General features: G+C 42.3%; 1 protein-coding gene across 1 annotated transcript in view; it reads right to left on the reverse strand.

Moving 5' to 3' along the window:
- GSG1 (germ cell associated 1) overlaps window positions 1–20819 on the reverse strand; it is an 85850-nt gene that overhangs the window by 48931 nt on the left and 16100 nt on the right. The window contains exon 2 of the mRNA XM_075286359.1: window positions 19807–20119. Coding sequence (XP_075142460.1) covers window positions 19807–20119 — 313 coding nt within the window. The remainder of the gene's footprint in view (window positions 1–19806; window positions 20120–20819) is intronic.

Here is a 20819-nt window from a genome sequence, read left to right on the forward strand (position 1 = left end):
TGCGATCCATTGGTAACTTGGAAAGGAGTTTGATGCTCACAGAGCAACATCTCATTGGGGCAAGTGCAGATGGGGATGGTAGCATGGAGGTGCAGGAACTTGAGGCAGCTAGCTGGGTGACAGTTAGAAACCAGCGGGGTAGAGGGAAGAGTGCCAGGGAGGTTAGTCCTGAATTGGCACACCCCAACAAGTTTGCTAAATTGGCAGATGAGGGGGATGTTAGTACAGGGGTAACATTGCTGCAGCACGATACTTCCTCTGAAAGCCAGGGGAATGTCTGCTCCAGTAAGAAGGAAGCGCATAGAAGACTAGACAGGTGCTGGTAGTGGGAGATTTAATTATTAGGGGAACAGATAGGGCAATCTGTCACAAAGACCGGGATCGTCATACGGTGTGTTGCCTTCCTGGCGCTCGAGTTCGACATATCGCGGATCGGGTTGACAGATTACTGGGTGGGGCTGGTGTGGATCCAGCGGTCATGGTGCATGTTGGCACAAATGACAAAGTTAGCGGTAGGTGGAAAATCCTTAAAAATGATTTCAGGGATTTAGGGAGCAAGTTGAAGGCAAGGACCTCCAGGGTAGTATTCTCAGAAATACTGCCTGTTCCACGAGCCATACAGGAAAGGCAGCAGGAGATTAGGGAGGTAAACAAGTGGCTCAAGAGTTGGTGTAGGAAGGAGGGGTTTGGGTTCCTGGAGAACTGGGCCGACTTTGCTGTGGGCTACAGGTTCTATGCTAGGGACGGGCTGCAGCTCAAACTGGAGGGTGCAGCTGTGCTGGGGGAGAAGATGGCTAGACGGTTGGAGGAGTGTTTAAACTAGGTACTGGGGGGGAGGGTAACAGATGTAGAGGGCAAGATAGTGTAGAAATGGAAAGAGGGCTAGATACTGAAACTGGGGGTGGAGCAGGGGGTCGGGTTAGAGCAGTCAGTAGGCAGTGGAAGAGTAGGGAAGATAAATCTATGAAATGTATGTATACGAATGCCCGAAGTCTTACTAACGAGATGGAGGAACTAGAAGTGATGATGTTGGAAGACAATTATGACATGGTGGGGGTAAGTGAGACATGGCTGGACTCTAGCTATGACTGGGCTGTAAATACACAAGGGTACAGTATGTTTAGAAAGGAGCGTACAAATAAGAAAGGGGGAGGGGTTTGCTTATATGTAAAAACCGGCCTTAAGCCAGTCCTGTGTGAGGACATCTGGGAGGAAAATGATTATGTGGAGTCCTTATGGGTGGAGATTACGGGAGGAACAAAAAATAATAAAATACTGATAGGGGTTTGTTATAAATCTCCAAATATAATTGAAGAAGCTGAAAATATACTAATAAAACAAATAGATGAGGCTGCAAAGCATAATAAAGTCATTATTATGGGGGATTTCAACTACCCAGATATCAACTGGGAGGCAGAAACCTGCAGATCCAACAAAGGGAACAGGTTCTTGTCAGTAATAAAAGACAATTACCTATCGCAACTAGTGCAGGACCCAACAAGAGGCGAGGCACTTTTAGACCTAATTTTAACAAATGAACCTGACACACTATCAAAAGTGGAGGTTGGGGGACATCTGGGTAATAGTGACCATAACATAATACGTTTTCTTGTACACATTAAGAAGACGTTCATTAGAGGGGGTACAAAAACACTAAACTTCAGGAAGGCAAATTTTAACCAGCTGAGAGAGGAGCTTAGCAGCATAAACTGGGACAATGTCCTCAACGTGACGAGAAAACAAACTAAATGGGACATCTTCAAAAATATATTAAATAAGAGCACTAGAAAACACATACCCTATGGGAATAAGCGGGCCTGAAATCATAGAAAACCAATATGGCTAACTAAAACAGTACAGAATGCAATGAGGGATAAAAAGGAAGCATTTAAAGTACTAAAACAAGAAAGTAGCGACACAGCATTAAAAAACTATAAGGAGAAGAATAAATTGTGCAAAAAACAAATAAAGGAGGCGAAGATTGAGGCTGAGAAAAAAATTGCCAAGGAAAGTAAAAGTAATCCAAAATTATTCTTCAATTGCATAAATAATAAGAGAATAAAAACTGACAATGTGGTCACTCTCAAAAATAATCTGGGTGTAATGGTGGAGGAGGATGAGGAAAAAGCACAAGTATTAAATGCCTTCTTCTCTACAGTGTTTACACAAGAAAATCCATTGGCCAACAACATGATTAGGGGTAATGTAAACTCTCAATTAAATGTCACCTGCTTAAACCAGGAAGAAGTGCAGTGCCGCCTGCAAAACACTAAAATAGAGAAATCGCCCGGTCCAGATGGAATACACCCCCGAGTTCTGAGGGAAATAAGCATGGTCATAGATAGACCCTTGTATCTAATATTTAAGGATTCAGTAATGACTGGGTCTGTTCCACAGGATTGGCGAATAGCAAATGTGGTGCCAATTTTCAAAAAGGGGTGTAAAAGGGAACCTGGAAACTATAGGCCAGTAAGTTTATCTTCTGTGGTGGGAAAGATATTTGAGGGCTTTCTAAGAGATGCTATCCTGGAGTATCTCAATGTAAATAATCTTATAACACCAAATCAGCATGGGTTTATGAGGAATCGGTCCTGTCAGACTAATCTGATCAGCTTCTATGAGGAGGTAAGTTCAAGACTGGACATGGGTAATGCAGTAGACGTGGTGTACCTGGACATGGGTAATGCAGTAGACGTGGTGTACCTGAATTTTTCTAAGGCTTTTGATACTGTTCCACATAAACGGTTGGTATGCAAAATAAGATTGTTGGGACTGGGGGAAAACATATGCATTTGGGTTAGCAACTGGCTCACTGATAGGAAACAGAGGGTACTTGTTAATGGTAAATGTTCAGACTGGGCCACAATCACCAGTGGGGTGCCGCAGGGGTCAGTATTAGGTCCTCTCTTGTTTAATATCTTTATTAATGACCTGGTAGAGGGTTTACAAAGCAGGGTGTCTATATTTGCAGATGATACTAAACTTTGTAGGGTAATCAATAATGAGGAGGATAGTAGAATATTACAAGGGGATCTAAGGAAACTGGAAGCATGGGCGGAGACTTGGCAAATGAAGTTTAATGTTGACAAATGTAAGGTAATGCACTTTGGGTGACGTAATAAAATGTATGACTATGTACTAAATAGTAAATTACTGGGTAAGACTGCCAATGAAAAAGACTTAGGGATGTTGGTGGACAGCAAGCTTACCTTTAATGACCAGTGTCAGGCAGCTGCTGCCAAGGCAAATAAAATTATGGGATGCATCAAAAGAGGTCTAGATTCTCATGACAAGGACATAGTTATGCCTCTATACAAATCACTGGTACGGCCACACTTAGAATATTGTGCACAATTTTGGTCCCCGATATACAAGAAAGACATACGTGAACTTGAAAAAGTGCAAAGACGGGCAACCAAAATGATTAGGGGAATGGGTGGACTGGAGTACAATGATAGATTAACAAACTTGGGGTTATTCAGTTTAGAGAAAAGACATCTACGGGGAGATCTAATAACAATGTACAAATACATGAAGGGACAATACAAAGAACTTTCTAAGGATATTTTTACTCCTAGGCCCGTGACAGTGACAAGAGGACATCCTCTACGTCTGGAGGAGAGAAGGTTTCACCAGAAACATAGAAGGGGATTCTTCACAGTAAGAACAACGAGGCTCTGGAACTCTCTGCCCCAGGAAGTGGTGATGGCGGATTCACTGAACAAGTTCAAAGTGGGCCTGGATGCCTTTCTTGAAGAGAACAATATAATGGGTTATGGTCACTAGATTTTAAGGACACGTTGATCCAGGGTTTTATACTGACTGCCAGATTTGGAGTCGGGAAGGAATTTTTCCCCCTGAAATAGGGCAATTGGCATGAGCCTCATGGGGTTTTTTGCCTTCCCTTGGATCAACACTGTAGGGGATTGTAGTTATAGGTTGGACTTGATGGACTCATGTCCTTATCCAACCTCATCTACTATGCAACTATGTAACTATGTAACTCTTCAAACTATTAATAAATACTAAGGTGTTTGAAACCTTGATATAATACAGGGATCACAGATGGTGTATACTCACAGCAATATTGATGATACAAGGGGGCCACACGGTGGCTCAGTGGTTAGCACTGCAGCCTTGCAGCGCTGGAGTCCTGGTGTTCAAATCCCGCCAAGGGCATAAAACCATCTGCAAGGAGTTTGTATGTTCTCCCCGTGTTTACATGGATTTCCATCCCATATTCCAAAAAAGACATACTGATAGGGAAAAATGTACATTGTGAGCTCCATGTGGGGCTCACAAGCTACATTTAAAAAAAAAAAAAATAATAATAATAATAATATTGATGATACTGAAAGACAATACACATTAACAATGATGAAAAATTAGAATGATCAACTGGTGCTATGAAATTAGAGAAAGTACAAAATGATGAATGTACATTAATAAATAAATAAATAAAAAGGTTTTGTAATTAGAGATGAGCAAATACCGTTCAATCGAGTAGATATTCGATTGAATATTAAGGTATTCGAGACAGTGTCGGACTGGGGTGTCTAGGGCCCACCAGTGGAATTATTTCTAGGGGCCCACCATCAGGACCCCTGCAAACCAGCGATACCAAGACAGGGCGGTTGAAGGTAATAACATATCAGGAGCCATGCTGCTCACCCGCCATACAATGTGCAACACTGCACTACCTAAACCTATTGCTACATACTGTATGGAAAGTGAACAGTATGCTCCTAGAAATGTTACCATTACCTATAGCCGCGCTGTCCTGGAACAGCTGATCTGCAGAGGTCCTGGCTGTTGTGTCATCACAGATGTAATATTTATGGCCTATCCCAAGGACAGACCATCAATATTACAAAGATGGATAAACCCTTTAAAGATTTGTCCAGGAATTGGAGCGACCCATGTACATTTTTTTTTTTTTTTCTTATGATAGAGTTGGAAGGGACCTCAAGGGCCATCGGGTCCAACCCCCTGCGAGTGCAGGTTTTCCTAAATCATCCCAGCTATATGTTTATCCAGATTCCGCTTGAAGATTTCCATTGATGGAGCGCCCACCACCTCCCGTGGCAGCCTATTCCACTCTCTCACTACCCTCACTGTCAGAAAGTTTTTCCTAATGTCTAATCTGTATCTCTTGATGTGCTGGGAGGGAGGTGTAAAATAAAAAAATAAATAAAAAGCGCATTCACCTGTTCCTGTTGTTCCATTGTCCGCTGCCAGTGTCCATTCAATCTCGCGCCGGTGCACCCATGCTGGGAGTCCTGCACCTCATGGGACCACTGAAACCAATTAGGTCTCATTTCTGGAAATCCTGTATCTAACAGACACAAGCGGGGACAACGGAGTGCTGGGGACAAAAGCTCAATGAAAAACACTGTGGAAAAAATATATTGAGATTCACTGCAATTTTTTCCCACAATGTTTTTTTAGCTGCATTTCGCTGTTGCGCCTAATCCTTAAAGAAGACCTTTCACCATCTGGGGCACATGAGGTTTAATACACTGCTAGAAAGCCAACAGTGCTCTGAATTCAGCGCACTATTGGCTTTCACGTTCTGTGCCGGTACCGTAGATCTTCATCGTCAGAAGAGCGTTCTGACAGTCAGTCAGGAACGCCCTTCCTCACGGTAGCGTCTATAGTGCTGTACTGTGAGAGGGGTCGTTGCTTACCAGCCAGTGATGATGCTGAGCGCCTATAGAGCTCTCACAGTACATCGCTATAGGCGCTGCTGTGAGGAAGGGCATTCCGGACTGACTGTCAGAAACGCCTTTCTGACAGTGAAGAGCTACGGTACCAGCATCAATAGCTCTTCACCGGGGGCACAGATTGGGAAAGCCGAAAGTGCGCTGAATTCATCGCACTGTCTGCTCTCTAGCAGTGTATTAAACCGCATGTGTCCCAGGAGGTGAAAGGTCCTCTTTACCATCTCAATATACTGTACATTACACTATAAGGATAAGTTTTTCCTGCAGCGCTTTTTGCAGAAACTCCACAGAGGTTTCCTCCGAGGACTTTCTGCTTCTTTTATATCTATAGGGACACTGTCAGTGTTTCTGTAGGTATAAATGACATGCTGCAATTTCCAAAAACTGCAACAGTTACCTACACACTCATACATATACATATTAAAGGGGATGTCCAGGCTTAATTAATTTTATGGTGTATCCTCAGGGTAGGCCATAAATACCTCATCAGTAGGGGGCTGATACACGGCCCCATCAGCTGTACGGAAACACTTCTGGGGCTCGTTTTGTACACAATACAGGACTGGCAGCAGAAAGCTTCATCCACTGTATAGTTGCCCGGCAGATTCACTGCAGCTCAGCTCCCACTGACTTCAATAAGTGCCGAGATGCAGAGAAGGTGCCGGCTGATATACAGTGGACAGAACTTTCCGCTTCTGGCCCCGTTTTGAGTACAGGACTGGTGCCAGAAGTGGCTCCATACAGCTGATCGGTCTGAGGGCTGGGTGTGGGCTCCCTACAGATCAGGCATTTATAGCCTATTCAGACGATAAACCATAGAAAATTATGGCTGGACAACCCCTTTAATTTTTCCCCCAAATGCCCCACACTTTAAAGAGGCTGTCCAGCAGAATTTTTATTTTTTTTTTTGTTTATAATTAGTCCTGGGAGGAGAAAAACACAGTACACATAAAAAAATTTTAAAAAATGCACTCATCTGTTCCCAGTGCTCCGGTCCTGCAGTTCTGCTGGTAGTTATATGCCGGACTGTACCGCACTGGGAGACACTAGGACAGGCAGACTTCCCCCTGCACACTCCGTTCGGCAGTGTGCTTAAAAAAAATAGAAAGTGTTTTTAAGGGCTCGTTCACATCTGCACCCGGGGTCTCCGCTTTCAGGTTTCCGTTTCCTGCCCGAAACTGGGCAGGAGACGGAAACCTGCAGGCATTTTTCAAACCCATTCAAATGAATGGGTTTGAAAAGTGTGCGTCCGTAAGCGCCTGTGAGCGTTTTGTGCTCACCACGGCGAAACATGTTTTGTTTTTTTTTAACCAGACACAGAGTCGGACATGCAGGACTTTGTGTCTGGTTTAAAAAAAAAACGGTTTCGCTGCAGAGAGCATAAAATGTTCACCGGCGCTCACAGCCGGTCTCGAACCGACAGGTCTTCTGCATGCAGAAGATGGATACCTCAGAATGGAGACCAAACGCTGTTGTGAACCCAGTGTTAGGGTTGAGCAGAGTGTGTCAGCAGCAGAGACCCTTGATGGAGTACCATCTCCAAAACCCAAGGGTTCCTCAAAGTCCAGTGGGGACAGTGAAGTCATGCCAACTAACGCCCTGGCACATATGGCTGACTTTATGTTGGGCTGCTTTTCCAGTGACAAACGCATTGTTAAAATCCTGGAGAGCAACCAATACTGGATTTTTGCAATCCTTGACCCCCGGTATAAAAATAACATATCATCTTTCATTCCGGTAGAGGGGAGGGCCAATCGCATTTAAGATTGCCACAAGCAACTTGTGCAAAATATGATGGAATGTTTCCATCAACTCTCGTTGGCGACAGAGAGGAGAGTTCCTCCAAGAGGTTAACAACTGCCATCCGGTCCACACCCACCAGGGGCACACTCTCCAAGGCGTGGGACACCTTAATGGCACCCCCTCGCCAAACTACCATCACTGAGGGGCCTAGTGTCACCAGGAAGGACAAGTATAGGCGCATGTTGCAGGAATACCTTGCCGACTACAGCCCCGTCCTCTCTGATCCCTCTGCACCCTACACTTATTGGGTGTCAAAGTTGGACTTGTGGCTGGAGCTTGCGCTTTACACCTTGGAGGTGCTGTCCTGCCCTGCCGCTAGCATTCTATCAGAAAGGGTCTTCAGTACAGCAGGTGGCATTACCACAGATAAGCGCAGCCGCCTGTCAGCTGACAGAGTTGACCGGCTGACGCTGATCAAAATGAACTGCCACTGGATTGACCCATCATTTGCATGTCCACCAGTGTCAAGCATCCCAATATGAAGTTGGATGTGTGCTCGAGGTCTTCACTTCCTCCTCCTCCACCATCACAGTTGAAAAAAAATTTTTTTAAATCACCACATTAAGGCCCACCTCAAGGGCCTAATATTATGGCAAAAACAAATTTCTCCGGCAACTCTCCGATGATAAAATATAACTTTTAATCAGAAAACATCATAAAATGACAAAAAATTTGATGTCTATCACAAAATAAAGAAAAGAAATGTAAACCCCCTAAAAAACGCAGAAGCGTTGCGGAACCATCGTTCCTTCCTCAGTGCAGGAACGATGGTTCCGCAACGCTTCTGTGTTTTTTAGGGGGCTTATATTTCTTTTCTTTATTTTGTGATCGACATCAAAATTTTTTGTCATTTTATGATGTTTTCTGATTAAAAGTTATATTTTATCATCGGAGAGTTGCCGGAGAAAATTTGTTTTTGCCGTGGAGATATTACACTCAAGGAATAGTGTGTTGCCATGCACCCCGAAGAATTTAACCATTGAAAAGCTGATGTCTGAAATCAACCTGTGGGTGAGCTGAACCTTTTTGTACCTTTTTTTGCCTAATATTATGCTCCGACAAGGCTCTATTCATCCCAAGAGCCAAAAACTAAAACTCTGCTGTTTAAAGGCTCAATTCACCCATAGGTCCATAAACTAAAACTCTGCTGCTTCAAGGCTCTACTCACCCCAAGGGCCAAAAAGTAAAACACTGCTGGTGCAAGGCTCTACTCAGCCCAAGGCCCAAAAACACTGCTGGTGCAAGGCTGTACTCACCCCAAGGGACAAAAAGTAAAACACTGCTGGTGCAAGGCTCTACTCACCCCAAGGGCCAAAAACTAAAACACTGCTGGTACAAGGCTCTAGTCACCCCAAGGGCCAAAAAGTAAAACTCTGCTGTTTAAAGGCTCAATTCACCCAAAGGGCCAAAAACTATGCTGGTTAGAGGCTCAGTTCACCCAAAGGGCAAAAAGCTCTGCTGGTGCAAGGCTGAGCTATATTAACCCCTTAAGGACCAGGCCATTTTTTGGTTTCGCATTTTCGTTTTTCCCTCCTCACATTTCAAGAGCCCTAACTTTTTCATTTTTCAGTTCACAGAGTCACATGATGGCTTATTGTTTGCGGGACAAATTTTACTTTGTAATGGCACCATTCAATATGTTGTGCAATGTACTGGGAAGCTGGAAAAAAATTCAGAATGAGGTGCAATTGGAGAAAAAATGCATTTGCGCCATTTTCTTATGGGTTTAATTTTTACAGCGTTCACTGTTTGGTACAAATGACATGTTACCTGTGTTCTACGTGTCAGTACGAACGCGGTGATACCAAATTTATATAGTATTTGAAATGTTTTGATACTTTTAAAAAAATGATAATCTTTGCAAAATAGAAAAAAAAATTTGTGTCATCATGTTCTAACACCTGTAACTTTTTCATATTTCCATGTATGGAGCTGGTTGTGGTATCTTTTTATGCGGGACAAGATGACGTTTCTATTGATACCATTTGGGGAAAGATCTGATGGTTTGATCACTTTTTATTCAATTTTTTATAGGAGGCAAAGTGTTGAAAAAAACGCTTTTTGGCTGTTTTTATTTTTTTTGCCGCTACGCCGTTCGCAGTACGGGATAAATGTTTTAATATTCTAATAGTTCGGGCATTTTGGAGCGCGGGGATACCTAATATGTTTATGTTTAATGTTCTTTAATTACTTTTATAGCTAATCTAGGGAAAGGGGGGTGATTTGAACTTTTATATTTTTTTATTTTTTTAATACTTTTAAAAACTTTTTTTTTTCTTCTGTTACATTTATGATCAGACCCCTTAGGTACCTTGAAACCTAGGGAGTCTGATCGCTCATACTATTCACTGCAATACTACAGTATTGCAGTGAATAGGAAAATCGCAGCACTTCTATTAGACAATGCCTCTGGCATCGTCTAATAGATCTCGGGCAGAGACAAGCCTGGAAGCCTTCAATAGGCTTCCGGCTGTCATAGCAACTGATCACCGCCCTCATGTGACGTTCAGGAGGGCAGCGATCGGCAAAACATGGCGGCGCCCATGCCGCCGGCGCCGTTTACACACTGCGGTCACGTTTGACCGCAGTGTGTAAAGGGTTAACAGCAGCGATCGGCTCGGGCACCGACCGCTGCTGTTATTGGCAGGTCCTGGCTGTATGATACAGCCGGCATCTGCCGTGTATGGAGCAAGCTCAGCGTGTGAGCTCGCTCCATACATCCCCATGCGACCCATGACATACAGTTACGTCAAGGGTCGCTAAGACGTTAAAGGGCCAAAAACTATGCTGGTTAGACGCTCAGTTCATCTAAAGGGCCCAAAACACTGCTGGTTAAAGGCTCAACTCACCCCAAGGGCCAAAAATACTGCTTTTTAAAGGCTCAACTCACCCCAAGGGCCAAAAATACTGCTTTTTAAAGGCTCAACTCACCCCAAGGGCTAAAAAGTAAAACACTGCTGGTGCAAGGCTCTAGTCACCCCAAGGGCCAAAAAGTAAAACACTGCTGGTGCAAGGCTGTACTCACCCCAAGGGATAAAAAGTAAAACATTGCTGGTGCAAGGCTGTACTCACCCCAAGGGACAAAAAGTAAAACACTGCTGGTGCAAGGCTCTACTCACCCCAAGGGCCAAAAACTAAAACACTGCTGGTACAAGGCTCTAGTCACCCCAAGGGCCAAAAAGTAAAACTCTGCTGTTTAAAGGCTCAATTCACCCAAAGGGCCAAAAACTATGCTGGTTAGAGGCTCAGTTCACCCAAAGGGCAAAAAGCTCTGCTGGTGCAAGGCTGAACTATATTAACCCCTTAAGGACCAGGCCATTTTTTGGTTTCGCATTTTCGTTTTTCCCTCCTCACATTTCAAGAGCCATAACTTTTTCATTTTTCAGTTCACAGAGTCACATGATGGCTTATTGTTTGCGGGACAAATTGTACTTTGTAATGGCACCATTCAATATGTTGTGCAATGTACTGGGAAGCTGGAAAAAAATTCAGAATGAGGTGCAATTGGAGAAAAAATGTATTTTCGCCATTTTCTTATGGGTTTAATTTTTACAGCGTTCACTGTTTGGTACAAATGACATGTTACCTGTGTTCTACGTGTCAGTACGAACGCGGTGATACCAAATTTATATAGTATTTGAAATGTTTTGATACTTTTAAAAAAATGATAAACTTTGCAAAATAGAAAAAAAAATTTGTGTCATCATGTTCTAACACCTGTAACTTTTTCATATTTCCATATATGGAGCTGGTTGTGGTGTCTTTTTATGCGGGACAAGATGACGTTTCTATTGATACCATTTGGGGAAAGATCTGATGGTTTGATCACTTTTTATTCAATTTTTTATAGGAGGCAAAGTGTTGAAAAAAACGCTTTTTGTCTGTTTTTATTTTTTTTGCCGCTACGCCGTTCGCAGTACGGGATAAATGTTTTAATATTCTAATAGTTCGGGCATTTTGGAGCGCGGGGATACCTAATATGTTTATGTTTAATGTTCTTTAATTACTTTTATAGCTAATCTAGGGAAAGGGGGGTGATTTGAACTTTTATATTTTTTTTATTTTTTTAATACTTTTAAAAACTTTTTTTTTTCTTCTGTTACATTTATGATCAGACCCCTTAGGTACCTTGAAACCTAGGGGGTCTGATCGCTCATACTATTCACTGCAATACTACAGTATTGCAGTGAATAGCAAAATTGCAGCACTTCTATTAGACGATGCCTCTGGCATCGTCTAATAGATCTAGTGCAGAGACAAGCCTGGAAGCCTTCAATAGGCTTCTGGCTGTCATAGCAACCAATCACCGCCCTCATGTGACGTTCAGGAGGGCAGCGATCGGCAAAACATGGCGGCGCCCATGCCGCCGGCGCCGTTTACACACTGCGGTCACGTTTGACCGCAGTGTGTAAAGGGTTAACAGCAGCGATCGGCTCGGGCACCGACCGCTGCTGTTATTGGCAGGTCCTGGCTGTATGATACAGCCGGCATCTGCTGTGTATGGAGCGAGCTCAGCGTGTGAGCTCGCTCCATACATCCCCATGCGACCCATGACGTACAGTTACGTCAAGGGTCGCTAAGGGGTTAAAGGGCCAAAAACTATGCTGGTTAGACGCTCAGTTCATCTAAAGGGCCCAAAACACTGCTGGTTAAAGGCTCAACTCACCCCAAGGGCCAAAAATACTGCTTTTTAAAGGCTCAACTCACCCCAAGGGCCAAAAATACTGCTTTTTAAAGGCTCAACTCACCCCAAGGGCTAAAAAGTAAAACACTGCTGGTGCAAGGCTCTAGTCACCCCAAGGGCCAAAAAGTAAAACACTGCTGGTGCAAGGCTGTACTCACCCCAAGGGATAAAAAGTAAAACATTGCTGGTACAAGGCTGTACTCACCCCAAGGGCCAAAAAGTAAAACACTGCTGGTGCAAGGCTCTAGTCACCCCAAGGGCCAAAAAGTAAAACACTGCTGTTTAAAGGCTCAACTCACCCCAAGGGCCAAAAACACTGCTGGTTAAAGGCTCAGTTCTCTCCAAGGGCCAAAAACACTGCTGGTTAAAGGCTCAACTCACCCCAATGGCACAAAACTCTGCTGGTGCAAGGCTGAACTAACTTAAAGGGCCGCAATCTCTGCTGGTAGCTCAGCTTAAGGGCCTCTAACTTAATTTTGAAGGGCTCACGTGAAGGGCCAGAAAAGATAATTTTTGGAGGTCTCACCACATTACACACACATAAACAATGACAGTTAAGGGTGGGGGCTTTTGGATTTCCCATTGCCTATGCCATCGGTGGTTGTCATGGGCAACGTGATTTAATGGGGTGCATGCTAATGTTTCTATAGTAGAGATGAGTGAACAGTGAAATATTCGAGATTCGATATTTGTTTTGAGTAGAGCCTCAATATTCGACTACTCGATCGAATATCAAATCCCATTACAGTCTATGGGAAAAAATGCTCATTTCAAGGGAAACCACTGTTCAACTAAAGGAGAGTCACCAAGTCCACGAATAGCAGGAGGAGAGTATTATAGTCTATGGGGTCTGTGCGCTTTAACTGCACAGCGCTTGCAGTTGCGCTGATAAAAAGTAAGCTCCCTCGTAACCGCAAGCTGCCAGCTCTCCCAACTAGCAAAGACGAGCCTGCAGCAAATCAACGCTGGTTTTGCAATAGGCTCGTCCTTGCTAGTCGGAAGAGAGCTGGCAGCTTGCTGTTACGAGGGAGCTTACTTTTTCTCATAGGATTGAATTGAACAGCATTGATTGGCCAGTGTACAGCATTCAAAATCGGACCACAATGGAGACTGCTGTGGTCCGATCTTAGACTGCGAGATGAGCCTCCTGAAGAACCAGCGTTGATTGGCCGAATGCTGTACACTGTATAGCACTGTACGCTGGTCAATTCATTCCTATGAGAAAAAGTCAGCTGCCTCATAACAGCAAGCTACCACAATCTCGGAATGAATCCAGCGTCACCAAGAATCCTTAAAATGTAGCTTTTATTTGTTCATTTAAAATATTTCATTCAGCATACCGAGGTGGCAGATACACGTGCATGGAGCTGACTGATGATGCTACGCGTTTCGGAACGCTACTGGTTCCTTCGTCATGGCATACTGAGGGTTTTCTATATCACGTGTTTTATATCCCATTCAATAAAATTAACCCCTCCCCTTAAAACATAAGACACTCCATCCGGTAAGTATATCTGCCACCTTTCACAAATAAACTTATTTTCCTATAAGTGTGTATTTCGTATCATTTCATTTCATGTATATTACACACTATAAGCATCCACATATATATCCATTTCACCTGTTATAATACATAATGATAATAGTTCAATCAAATTAAACAAATATTTAATAGAAATATCCCCATATTATACCAGGACCCGGTCACTTATAATCTATTGAGCCAGGGGGTACAGTGTGTAGCTAAACGTGGTCGGACCTTGGGGGATATATTATCCCCTAGCCTGTTCATAGGAGAAGATCAAAAACAGTCAGAAACATGGTTAAAAATCAAAGGGTTCTTCAAATGCGGGATGTCCCGCTGTAATATGTGTAATTATGCCAAGAAAATATAACAAAATCATATAAAAACAATATCATATAAAACATTTTTTGAACTGTATGAGTCACCATATAGTGTATATAATAGAATGTGAGGAATGTAACCTAAAGTATGTAGGGTGCTCAATTCGTAACGTTAAAGTTAGAGTGTCGGAGCACATTCAAGACAGTTCAAAAAATAAGGAAAATATGTCGGGAGTATCTAGACATTTTTTTGAGAAACATGGAGGAGACACATCTAGTCTTAAATACTATGCAATTGAAAAAATAGCTAAACCCATTAGAGGTGGAGATTGGAGGAAAAAATTGTTAACCCGCGAGGCATACTGGATTATGACAATAAACACACGGTACCCTCAGGGGTTAAATGTGCGATCAGACTTGTCTTATATTTATTGAATGGTTAGTATTGTTTTTTCATTATTTTCTTATTATTTCGTTGCCCCGATAATTATAACATCAAACATATAGTAATAGATATGAGCATACAATTTTGGTGTTATCCTAATGTGTCTTTCCCAGTCTCAGATTCTAAACTTAGAGATAAAAATAAAATATTCTGAATAAATATATATTTTGGGTATGAAGAGGCAGTTACACTCTTAAGATATATACTCACCTAGATGATGGAGGAGTTCGGGGTGGAATGCTTGAGGGCAGGGCTGTGTGTCGGCCCATGAATCCCGCAGTTTATATACATTGGTATCACATGACCGGGAAGGGGTGTGTATTTTGTGGTCAGGTGATGGTCACGTGACCGATCACATGACCGACTATGGTTTAAGATCGGGATAAGGTATATGTATAATAGCGGATACAGTATGAAGAAGATATTAGGTAAGAAAGAAATTTGGATGTACAAGTATAAGGGTCATGATTAATGTGCGATTAGGATTCTAGGTTTAACCATGAAATAAAAAGGATATATGTGGAAATATACAGTTAATGCATTATCATTATGTATTATAACAGGTGAAATGGATATATATGTTATATATGTGGATTCTTATAGTGTGTAATATACATGAAATGAAATGATACGAAATACACACTTATAGGAAAATAAGTTTATTTGTGAAAGGTGGCAGATATACTTACCGGATGGAGTGTCTTATGTTTTAAGGGGAGGGGTTAATTTTATTGAATGGGATATAAAACACGTGATATAGAAAACCCTCAGTATGCCATGACGAAGGAACCAGTAGCGTTCCGAAACGCGTAGCATCATCAGTCAGCTCCATGCACGTGTATCTGCCACCTCGGTATGCTGAATGAAATATTTTAAATGAACAAATAAAAGCTACATTTTAAGGATTCTTGGTGACGCTGGATTCATTCCGAGATTGTGGTACTTTGTGGTGAATTGGAGTCCGTTCACATCCGAGCAGCCTGGGAGTCCGCCTACGTCCGAACAGCCGGAGGATTTTCTCACGTGGTTATGAGAGTGGGGTGAGCCATAAACTGTTTTTTCTTCTTATAACAGCAAGCTGCCTGCTCCTAGCAAGGATGAGCCTGCTGCAGAACCAGCGTTGATTTGCCGAATGCTATACACTGTATAGCATTCGGCCAATCAACGCTGGTTCTGAATCGAATATTTACTGCGAATGGCTAGTAGTATTCGATCGAGTACGAATCATTCGAATACCGTAGTATTTGATCAAATACCTACTCGATTGAACACTACTCACTCATCTCTATTCTTTAGCTTTAAATTTGTGTTTCCGTCCATACTATTGTGGACGAAAGAAGGTTTCCAAGTATTTTTCCACTTTCATAGCGGTTCTATTGAGTTTGGAAAGTGTCTAGTTGATAGGCTGTGATATTGAGGCAATACTGGGACTTTGGCGTGTTAGATGCCCCCAGGCATGCTTCCCCTGCTGTCCCAGTTGCATTCCAGAGGTGTTGGCATAATTTCCTGGGGTGTCATTGTGGACTTTATTAACTCTCCTGAGTGGAATTGTGGTTTCCCCTGAAACGAGCATTTTTTCCCCATAGACTATAATGGGATTCGGTCGAATAGTTGAATATTGAGGGGCTACACGAAACAAATATCGAATATTTCACTACTCGCTCATCTCTAGTAGTAATGAATGTGGATTAAACATGTCAGTCATGTGTAAAAATCAGACTCCCATTTTCTTCAATGACATTTTTTACACGTGTAAAAAAACGCACCATAAAACGCGCATTTTTGGCACGTTTTTTACACGTGTAAAAATTGTCATTGAGGTCAATGGGAGGGCCCGTTCAGACGGAGTAAACGCGCGTGTACTTTGCCAAAATACACATGTAAAAAATACATGTGTAAAAATAAGACTCTTGTTGACTTCAATGACATTTTACACGTGTATTTTGACGTTTTGTTTTTTGTTTTGTTTTTTACACGTGTAAAAAAATGTCATTGAAGTCAATGGGAGTCTTATTTTTACACGTGTATTTTTTACACGTGTATTTTGCCAAAATACATACGCGTTTACTCCGTGTGAGCGGGCCCGGAGTCTGATTTTTACACGTGTATTCTTTACACGTGTGTTATGCAAAAATGAGCGCGCGTTTACTCCATGTCCACAGGCCCTAAGACTAATCTGTCCATAACAAGACCAGCAGGATATCCACAGCACCAAACTATTTACATTGCTATGTATTTATTACCTTCATGTTCAAACTACTGCAGATTGTGTCTGATCCCAGCATTTCCTGGATTTAGTGGGGGTTTTTACTGTAATTTTTTCAGCTGTGATTTTGATTGTATTTTATATATCACATTTTAAGATCGCAATGATTTATTTGATTATGCACTACCTATAGCAGGGGTAGGGAACCTTTGGCTCTCCAGCTGCTGTGAAATTACAACTCCCATCATGCTCCATTCACTTCCATGGGAGTGCCAAGAACAGCTGAGCAAGTATGCATGCTGGGAGTTGTAGTTTTACCACAGCTGGAGAGCAAAGGTTCCGTACCCCTGACCTACAGGGATGTTGTAGATCTTTATTATCTACTATATGCATATAGAGTACCTCATATAGATAACAAACCAGATATGAGAGTGGCATGCTATATTGTTTCCTCACCATCGTTTGAACCTATTGGGAAAAAAAAAAAAAAAAAAAAGCACGCTCAAAGTGTGCGTTTAATATCATAGATTACAGTATGAGACAGGGGCGTAACTACCGTAGAGGCAGCGGAGGCAGCTGTCACAGGGCCCGGGCCATCTGAAAAGACCCCAGAGTATAATAATTGTTTATGGGTGTCCACAGTGGGAATAATACTGTGTGCAGGGGACACTATGGGGTATAATACTGTGTGCAGGGGACACTATGGGGTATAATACTGTGTGCAGGGGCCACTATGGGACATAATACTGTGTGCAGGGGCCACTATGGAGTATAATACTGTGTGCAGGGGCCACTAATGGACATAATACTGTGTGCAGGGGCCACTAATGGACATAATACTGTGTGCAGGGGCCACTAATGGACATAATACTGTGTGCAGGGCTTACTGAGGGACATAATAGAGTGCGAAGGAGGGGGTCGGTCGAGGTCTTTGGTGTCGGTTGGGGGGGGCCATGTCAAAAGTTCACCACGGGGCCCCGCCATTCCTAGTTACGCCACTGGCAGGGGCGTAACTACCGCAGAGGCAGCGGAGGCGGCTGCCACAGTATAATAATATAATAGTATAATAATAGTATAATAGTATAATAGTATAATAATCGGAGGCCCGGGAGAGGTAAGGGAACGTAACAAACACTGTTACTTACCTCTCCACGATCCTGCCAGGCCTCCTTCCTGATGTCTCTGATGTCACATGAACCCGGCCTGCATCCAGGTCATGTGACGTCTGACGTCATTTCAGAAGGACGGCAGCGGAGAAGACAGCGTAGGAGCCGGGGGACAGGTAAGAAACAGTAATTTTTTATGTTTTTATTCCCCCGGGTCTCCGATTGTTATACTTTGGGATCTGAAAAGACCCCAGAGTACAATAATTGTTTATGGGTGTCCACTATGGGGTATAATACTGTGTGCAGGGGACACTATTGGGGATAATACTGTGTGCAGGGGCCAGTAAGGGACATAATACTGTGCAAGGGCCAGTAAGGGACATAATACTGTGTGCAGGGGCCACTATGGGGGATAATACTGTGTGCAAGGGCCACTAAGGGACATAATACTGTGTGCAGGGGCCACTATGGGGGATAATACTGTGTGCAAGGGCCACTAAGGGACTCACTACTGTGTGCAGGGGCCACTAAGGGACATAATAGAGTGCGGAGGAGGGGGCTGGTCGAGGTCTTCGACGTCAGTGTCGGTTGGGGGGGGGGGGGGCATGTCAAAAGTTCGCCATGGGGCCCCGCCATTCCTAGTTACGCCACTGATTAAAGGGTTAACAAACTTCCCAAATGCTGTTTTGAATTATTTGAGGGGTGCAGTTTTGAAAATGGGGTGATTTATGGGGGTTTCTAGTACATAGGACTTTACATTCTCCTTCAAAACTAAAATCATCTCTAAAAAAATTGAGAAATTTTCTTGTAAATCTGGATCAGAGATATGGTAGATAATATTTATTTATGTATTTGGGTGATATGGCTGTCTATCTGAAAAGCAGAGCATTTCACATTTTGAAAATTGCCATTTTTTTTTAATTTCCAACACATTAAAATATTTATATATACACAAAAATACACAAATATATTGATTACTGTTATGTTTACGACCATCATGAAGTACAATTTGTCATGAAAAAAACAATCACAAAAGCGTCTCAAAGTTATTGCATGTCAATTTTGAGAAATGAGACCTGGTCATTAAGGTAGTTTTAGGCCTAGTCCTTAAGAGGTTAATAAGATTTTTTTTTTAGTTAGAAGGGTACAATAATAGTAAACTTTGTGAAGGACAATTTTCATCAGCTATGGTATGACCTTAAGGCCATATACTGGGACATTGTACTTAAAAACAAAAGTAAACAAATAGTTCGCTAAATGGGACATTTTTCCCTTTCCTGACATCAGCCATACTATTACAAAAAATTTAATGGATAGTGATTAGAGATGAGCGAACACTGTTCGGATCAGCCGTTCTGAACAGCACGCTCCCATAGAAATGAATGGAAGCACCTGGCACGGCGACCAGCCGCCGGCAAAGTGTACGTGAGCGTGCCAGGTGCTATGGGAGCGTGCTGTTCGGAACGGCTGATCCGAACAGTGTTCGCTCATCTCTAATAGTGATCAAAGCAATAGACATTCTTCAAAATGGTATCCATAGAAAGCACATCTGGCCCCACAAAAAAGATGACTTTTGCATCCCCATACATATAAATATTTAAAAAAAAGTTATGGGATTCAGAATTTTAGGATTAAGAAAATGTTTTGTTTAATTTGTTGGCGTTTTTTTTGCAAAGCTTTGGATTTTTTTAAGGGTATATTTAAATGATCATACTAAGTGACTCCATTGTGAAGAATAATTTGTCCTGCAAACATTAAGCCCTCATATGGCTCTTTGAACGAAAAAGTAAAAAAGTCTCAGGGTTTGGAAGGTGAGCAGACAAAAATGAAAATGGAAAAATATGGCAGAAAGGGGTTAAAGAAGTGTTCCCACCTTAATGTTTATGGCTATATCCATAGGATATGCTATAAATATCTGACAGATACAGTTCCCACTCTGGAGCCAGCACCTGAAGTATCTTGAGAACTGTGCGTAGATGTGAATCCAGCCTTACCTGTTCCCAAAATATTTTCTTCACAAGAATACCAGATTCCAGTGTGGAAATAGCGGAAAGCAAATCTGTCATCTCCAGTCTCCCAGCTGTAATGTACCACATCTTGACCAGAGGCATTAATGCTCTCCACAGCTATGGGGACCACTATGCATTTAGTAGCCTTTCCATTTCCACACAGAGGTTTTGGAACTTTTTGTGTGCCTTCACACCAGTAACTACTGAGAAGGGCTGTAGTGGAGAGAGCAAGGGACAGCAGATTGAAGCTCACTGCCACTAAGGCACGACGCCAATGGACAACCTCTGTGACCTCCATCTGTAGAAAATAAAGACAAAAAATATCATCACTGATATGACAAATTATAATCCATTTATCTACTGCACAATAATGAATGAAATGGTTTCATTCACTTCCACTGGCTAAGCTAAAGAATGAAATATCAAAGGTAAGTTCTTATCCTATTTGATTGCTGTTACTAAGTTAACAAACATCTTTGTACCATGTTAGCCAGTGGATATGAAATAAAAAATACTGTATTTTTGATAAGTCTTCAGTAGTTGATACCTTTATAAATGGCTAACTTAAAAAATGATGATTTATTGCGAGCTTTCGGGATAACTAAAACGATCTCTTCCTACACTTCCCTTGATATCAGCCAGATGAAGGGATCGTTTTAGTTAACCCGAAAGCTCGCAATATGTTATCATTTTTTAAGTTCGCCATTTATAAAGGTATGAACTACTGAAGACTTTTTTTTTTAAAAAAAATTATTTTATAAGTTAACAAACCAAGGTGTAAATTTAAGGGGTATGCACTGAAATCGTACACTAGATAAATTTACTAATATATATATCTCCCTATATTATAAAAATGAATTTCTGTCTGTCTGTCCGTCCGTCTGTCTGTCTGTCTGTCTGTCTGTCTGTGCTCTAATGCGAACCAAACGACTGGACCGATCTTCACCAAATTTGGTACAGATATACTTCAGGTATCCGGGAAGGTTTAAGATGAGACT

The sequence above is a fragment of the Leptodactylus fuscus genome, chromosome 9 (assembly GCF_031893055.1).
Source record: "Leptodactylus fuscus isolate aLepFus1 chromosome 9, aLepFus1.hap2, whole genome shotgun sequence".
Classification (NCBI taxonomy): Eukaryota; Metazoa; Chordata; class Amphibia; order Anura; family Leptodactylidae; genus Leptodactylus; species Leptodactylus fuscus.